The sequence below is a fragment of the Dipodomys ordii genome, unplaced genomic scaffold (assembly GCF_000151885.1).
Source record: "Dipodomys ordii isolate 6190 unplaced genomic scaffold, Dord_2.0 Scaffold17, whole genome shotgun sequence".
NCBI lineage: Eukaryota > Metazoa > Chordata > Mammalia > Rodentia > Heteromyidae > Dipodomys > Dipodomys ordii.
The window spans coordinates 9337375-9344649 of record NW_012267233.1 but is presented as its reverse complement, the minus strand read 5'-3'; the positions used below and the strand labels follow the sequence as shown (position 1 = coordinate 9344649).

At 40.2% G+C, this 7275-nt stretch overlaps 1 protein-coding gene across 1 annotated transcript in view; it reads right to left on the bottom strand.

Annotated features, from left to right (window-relative positions):
* Ubr5 (ubiquitin protein ligase E3 component n-recognin 5) overlaps positions 1-7275 on the bottom strand; it is a 113253-nt gene that overhangs the window by 80288 nt on the left and 25690 nt on the right. Inside the window, exon 5 of the mRNA XM_013012389.1 lies at positions 6533-6652. Within this exon, the coding sequence (XP_012867843.1) occupies positions 6533-6652 (120 nt within the window). The remainder of the gene's footprint in view (positions 1-6532; positions 6653-7275) is intronic.

The window sequence follows — 7275 nt, the reverse complement described above, 5'->3', positions numbered from 1 at the left end:
TTCCTCAGCACCACATAAGCAAAAAGAAAAAAGCCAGAAGTGGCACTGTGGCTCAAGTGGTAGAGTGCTAGCCTTGAGCTGAAGAGCTGAGGGACTGTGCCCAGGCCCAGAGTTCAGGTCCCACGACTGGACCCAAAAAAAAACCCAAAAAACAAAAACAAAAAAACAGAAGTTGTGCAGTGACTCAAGTGGAGTACGTGTATGTGTACATGTACACATTTGCATACACAGACATATGGTATATGTATGAGTAATGTATGACTATGCCTATATTTTTTCCATAGCTTACTTCCACAACATTTATGTCAAGAGATTTCATGTAAAAATTCAATTTGAACGTTTCTTCAGTGAGAGGAGAGAGAGAGGGAAGACAACAGGTTTCGGAACATGAAGGTTTGAAGTTGGGCACAATGGCCTCATATTATCCTGTGGCAATAAATGAATATTTAATGTCAAAAACCTATTACCTGCTATCTTACCCACCAATTTGTAATTTCTAAGGTCTTGTTTGGCTTCTACCTTTCAAATAAACCAATTAGTTGAAACTAAATCCTAAAGACTGTTAGTTTATTTCAGTGAAAACAGCTGTGAGAAAAGTGATATTTTTCTACCCAAGTGTCAACCTTGTGACAAGTGTTTTTCTAAAAAATTCCTGCTTTGACTTGGCCCTTGTTGGTTATATTTTAGTTACATCCTTTTCCTGCTATACCTTAATTAATACACCCTGTTACAAGCTCAATGAATTCTAGTAACATACTGTTAACTAAGCCATATCCTCTTGCAGATTGTGAACCTATCCTCAGCCAATCCTAGCAGAAGGGCAGGGCATGCTACATTAGGGATAAAGGAGCAAATTGCCTGCTATGTGTGCTTGTTTGCCAAATTTCTGGCTAATGCCTTACCCTTCTGCAGTAATAACTCTACCATGCCAAGGAGTTCAAGTTGGTGTCTTTATTCCTACATGACATCCCAACAACCAGAAGCTAGATTATTCAACACAATTTATACCTATCATCCATCTAGCTAGCTAGCTACTGTCCAGTAATAACAAATAAAAGGCTTTTAACAGCAGCTCCTTATTAACTTTAAACTTATCACAAATAAACTCAATTTGAACATAATTTCACCAAGAATTTTCATGAAGCCCAAGAGAAACACCCTTTAAGTGTTTATACTTAAGACAGATATCTACAAATTCCAAAATCAATAAATGACTGCTACTGAGTTAGCTAATGAGCACTATGACACCTTTCAATACTGTAATTCATAGTGTCAATGCTAAGAAACCCTTACAGAATGTATGCATGTGGTGGGTGAAGGTGAGCAGCAGAGGCTGAGGAGGAGTACAGTAAAACATAGGGAGTAGGGCTCAAAAAGCCAGCAAATCTTGAAGTTAAAGTTTGCTCTAATTTTCTTTCTAGTGTAATCTGAAAAGTTTCTATTCAAGCTTGCTATATATATATATATTTTTTTTTTTTGGGGGGGGGGTCCGGTCGTGGGGCCTGAACTCTGGGCCTGGGCGCTGTCCCTCAGCTCTTCAGCTCAAGGCTAGCACTCTACCACTTGAGCCACAGCGCCACTTCTGGCTTTATTCTTTTTGCTTATGTGGTGCTGAGGAATCGAACCCAGGGCCTCAGGCATGCAAGGCAAGTGTACCACTGAGCCACTTTCCCAGCCCCACAAGCTTGCTTATATTTTATCTATTGCATATCTTATTGATAAGCTCAAAATTCTACTACTTTTTCACTCACTCTGTCACACATTTGTGGCTGGGTTTTATTTAAAGTTTACTAAGACAGCAGATTTAAATTGGGAGGCTAGGCTGGGAATGTTGCTTAGTGGTAGAGTGCTTGTCTAGCATGCATGAAACCCTTGAGTTCCATTCCTTACTACCACATACACAAAAAAGGACAGAAGTGGCACTGTGGCTCAAGTAGTAGAGTGCCAGCCTTGAGCAAAAGAGGCTCAGAGATAGTGTCTAGGCCCTGAGTTCCAGATGTAGGACTGGCAAAAAATAAATACAAAATAAATTGGGAGGCTATGTGTTATAGTATCAGCAGTAAGTTATAATTCATGGAATAAAAACAAACATCCATGAGGCCATGATAATAAGTGAACAGAATAAAAACTATGTAGGAACAGGGAGGTGGTGGCTCATGCCTATAATCCTAGCTACTCAGAAGGCTAAGATCTGAGGATCACGGTTCAAAGCCAGCCTGAGCAAAAAAAATCCGTGAGACTCTTATCGCCAATTAACCACCAGAAAACCAGAAGTAGCACTGTGGCTCAAGTGGTAGAACGCTTGCCTTGAGCTGAAGAGCTCAGGGACAGCACCCAGGCCCAGAGTTCAAACCCCGTAACAAACAAAAAGAGGAGTAGGAAAGAACAAGTTGCAATTAACAAGAAATGATTTTTTTCTGGGGGGGGTTGGGGGGATGGGGGAGTGCCAGTACTGGGACTTGAACCCTCTGCTTTCCCTTTAGCCTTTTAATTCAAAGCTAGCATTCTAACCATTTGAGGCACAACTCCACTTCTGGCTTTCTCATAGTTAATTGGAGAAAGAGTCTCAAAGACTTTTCTACATAAATTGGCTTCAAGTCACAATTTTTAGATCTTAGCTTCCTGAGTAGTCAGAATTACAGACGTGAGTTACCCATACCTGGCTCAAAAAATTCTGTTTTTATGCAGCTTATGGATAAAAACAAGTGGGGGAAAATAAGGGAAAGCAAGGAAAGAATGACACTGTCCAAGAAGCACTGTACTTATTGTGTAGAACTGTAACCCCTTTATACAACTCCTTAATAATAACAAAAAATCAATTGGCCAACTGTACTATAGTAACTTATTGAGAACCAAAAAAAAAAAAATCAAGATATTAAAATCTGTGAAAAGTATAAAAAGCATATTCATAAAATCACAGTTATCTTCCAATAAAATACATTTTAATGGACTGGGAATGTGGCTTGGTGGTTGACTGTGTGGCTAACATGCATGAAGGCCTGGGTTCAATTCCTCAGTACCACATAAACAGAAAAGGCTGGAAGTGGCACTGTGGCTCAAGTAGTAGAGTGCAAGCCTTGAGCGCAGAGAGGCTTAGGGACAGTGCCCAGGCCTTGAGTTCAAGCTCCAGGACTGGCCCAAAAAACAAACAAACAAAAAACTTATTTTAATCACAACAGGAAAAATAGTAACTTAGAGTTGGGAAACCTGACAAATACTACTATAACCAAATAATCAGAAGTAATTTGGTCCCCAATAGTAAGAGACATTATCATGTGACACCTACTACCCTAAAAGGCTAATCACTGCTTTTGCCATATTCCTGCTTTAAAAAAAAAAATTACATATATTTAATCATGGGAAACCAACAGACAAACCTAAACACTGTACAGTATAACCAACCATCAGCTTTACAAATTAATCGGGTTCTGCACAAAACCCAGGATGGCTTACAGACATTAGAGGAGACTAAAGATGCTTTCCAGCTAAATTCAATAAGGAATTCTGTATTGAATCCTTAAAATAGGTAAAAGGTATTAGTGGCCCAGCTGGCAAAATATCTGAGTAAGTTCTGTGGATCTAACAATGATCAATGTTAGTATCTTGGTTTTAATAATATGCCTATGTAAGATGCCAATCTTGGGAGAAATTAGAGTAAGGAATATAAAAGCATTCTTTGTAGCTTTTTCTTTTGAGGGGCGGGGGCACAGGGCTTGAACACAGGGCTTGGGCACTGTCCTGAGCTGCTTTTTGCTCAAGGCTAGCACTCTACCACTGAGACACAACGCCACCTCCAGCTTTTTCTGTGTATGTGGTACTGAGGAACTGAACCCAGGGCTTTAGGCATGCTAGCCATGCACTCTACCACTAAGCCACATTCTCAGACCTCTTTGTAGCTTTTTTGAAACTTTTATTAATTTGCTCGGCTGTTCTTGTGTAGGTTTGTTTGTTCTAAGATAGACTCTGGCCCTATATACAGGCTGGCTTTAAACTTTGTATCATCCTGACTCAGCCTCCCAATACTAAAACTACAATCTTTCTTAGAGTAAGATTATTTTGAAATTAAAAGATGAACTTAAATAAACATAAAGAACACACAACTAGGGGGGAAATGTAGTAACATACACTGATATGCTAAACCACTGATCAGTAAAATTTTATTTCTTGTAAATGTCTGAAAGATAACTAACTCGCTAGGCTTTGAGAGCTAACGAAATTCATTTTGTCATAATTATTCATCTCAGCTGTTACTACACAAAAGTAGCAGCTATATGTGGTTAAGTAAACACAGAGTGGTAGTGCTGGGGTTGGCCTGCAATCTGTACTTTGCTGACCACTGAAATAAACAAAGAAATGCTTATCTTCTCTCTATGTGTGTGGCAGTACTAGGATCTGAATTGAGAACCTGGGAATTCTCAGCGTTTTCTGCTCAGGGCCACTCTACTTCTTGAGCTACATCTCCACTTCCAGCTTACTGGTAGTTATTTAAGGGAAGAATCTCAGGGATTTCCTAGGTGAACTGGCTTAAAACCACAATTCTCAGATCTCAGCATCTGGAGTAGCTAGGATTTTAAGCATGAGCCATCGCACCTGGCCAAGAATTGCTTATCTTTAAAGAAAGTATTATTTGACAAAGTACAATAGATAACTATTACTCCCTTAAGTAAGTGTCATTTGTTAACACATGTTGCTTTCAGAATTCATCATAAACTGTGTGCATGAAGAAAGCAATTTAAGAGCTGGGAATATAACTCAGCAGAGCACTTACCTCACATAAACAAGGCCTTAGGTTTGTTCTCTAGCTCTGCATAAATGAGATAAAAAAGAGATAGATACCTAACCTTTTTAAAATAAAGATCAGGACTGTTATTTCCTGCTAATGAACTAATGTATGCAAAAAATAACCTAAAGAATTGTACTTAATTGAATGATGTTCAGCATAGGGAGGTGCTAGTAGCCGTAATCCTAGCTACTCGGGAGGCTGAGATCTGAAGATTGCAGTTCAAAACCAGTCTGGTCAGGAAACTCGTATCTCCAATAAACTACTCAAAAAAGCTGAAAGTGGCACTGTGGCTCAACTGGTAGAGCACTCTTCCCTTGAACAAAAGCAACTAAGGGACAGAACCTAGGCCCAGAGTTCAAGCCCAGGACCAGCCGCCCCCTCAAAAAAAAGGGGGGGAGGGGGATGAGGGAGGGAGAAAAAAAGAAAGGAAGGAAAATGGGAAGGAAGGTAAAAAGGGAGAGAGGATGAATTTTAGGATATCTGTAAGTCCTATTCTTTATCTACTAATGCACATTACAATTACTTTTCTTCTTCCTTTCAATTATATGTTAAAATAATTTAAATTGCTGCTCATTATCTGTCAGTCTGTGAACATACATGATTTTACTAAATTAGCAATTAAGTAATCATTAACAAGGTATTCTTAGAAAATATGCCCATTTAAGGTTTAAGACATAACGTAAGTAAAAGAAACTGACTTAGAATTTGTATATTAAGGGCTGGGAAGGTGTCTCAGTGGTAGTGCTTGCCTTGCATGCATGAGGCCCTGTGTTCGATTCCTCAGCACCACATATGCAAAAAGGAAAAAAAAGCCGGAAGTGGCGCTGTGGCTCAAGTGGTAGAGCACTAACCTTGAGCTGAAGAGCTGAGGGACAGTGCCCAAGCCCAGAGTTCAGGCCCACGACCAGACCAAAAAAAAAAACAAATGGTAGAGGAACTCACTTTCTAATTTAAAATCAGAAACAACTATCAGATTCTGAACCAGAAAGAAATGTTAAGACTTTTTTTACCCAATAAATCACAAAAAAAAAAAAAATCATTTGAGCTAGGCACCAGAGGCCTACACCAATAATCTTTGCTACTCAGGAGGGTGAGATATGAGGACTGTGGTTCAAATCCAGCCCTGGCAGAAAAGTCCATGAGACTCTTCTCTCCAATTAACCACCAGAGAACCAGAAGTGGGGCTGTGGCTCAAGTGGCAGAGCACTTGCCTTGAGTTAAAGAGCTGAGGGACAGCACAAAGGCCCAGAGTTCAAACCCCATGGGGAAAGGGGAGGGAGAACACCATTAATCTTTAAACAGCATAAGCAAATAAGCAAAATTGTAAACATTATAAAAGGTCAAGAACATAGGCTAACTATAATTAACTATATAGCTATTTTCTGATGAGGGGACACTATGAACCCACACTAAAGTTCGGAAAGACTTCTCTCCATTGCCAGAAAACATTGAAGATGTCAGGAACCAGTGGCTCATGCCTGTAATCCTAGCTACTCAGGAGAATGAGAACTGAGGATTGCAGTTCAAAGCCAGCCCGGGCAGAAAAGTCCCCATGAGACTCTTATCTCCAATTAACCACTCCAAAACTGGAAGTGACACTGTGGCTCAAGTTGAAGAATGCTAGCCCTAAGCACAAAGAGACTCAGGGACAGAGGGACCGAGGGAAGGAAGGAGGGAGGGAGGAGGGCAGGCGGGCAGGCAGAAAAACAGTATAGAACAGTTGGTGTCTTCAATGCAACACAAACTTACCCCAAGGTGTTGCCTGCTAGCCTGCCCAGGGTCTCAGACCCTGAGAGAAACCATGGAGAGTCACTTGTCCTACCAGGCCTTGAAGTCCTCCCTGCCCCCGAGTTGCTGTTCAACTTTGACCTAGGAAAGACCAAGAGAAAGAATAATCACAGAACTGTTCTAAACTGCTGAGGATCAAACCTGGAATTCCAGGTCTTGCTGCTCTAGAATATACTCATCAACTTCGTAACCTTCAAAATATTCCTTTAACATTCTTCTTGTTCAACTATTTTCACAATTCAACTATAAGTAAATAGAGTAAGTTGTTCCTTAGATTTTGAAATTAATGTTTTCCTTAGAAGCAATCCAATCACACTCTTCATACCTCACCTCGCATCTATTTTACATGCCATAATTTTTTTGGGGGGGGGGGTGTGGGGGCACTCCTGGGGCTTGAACTCAGGGCCTGGTCACTGTCCCTAAGCATCTTTGGCTCAAGGCTAGATAGAACTCTACCAACTCAAGCCACAGTACCACTCCCCGCTTTTTCTGTTTACGTAGTACTAAGGAATGGAATGCAGGGTTTCATGCACGCTAGACAAGCACTCTGCCACAAAGCCACATTCCCAGCCCTACATGCTATATTTTTTAAAAAACAAAATATGGTTTTAAAAATTGTAACTATGCTTCCAAATTGAGTTCTTCAACTTGGAAATATTAAAAGGAAGAACATCATGTGGAAAATCATTATCAGTCAGTTGAAC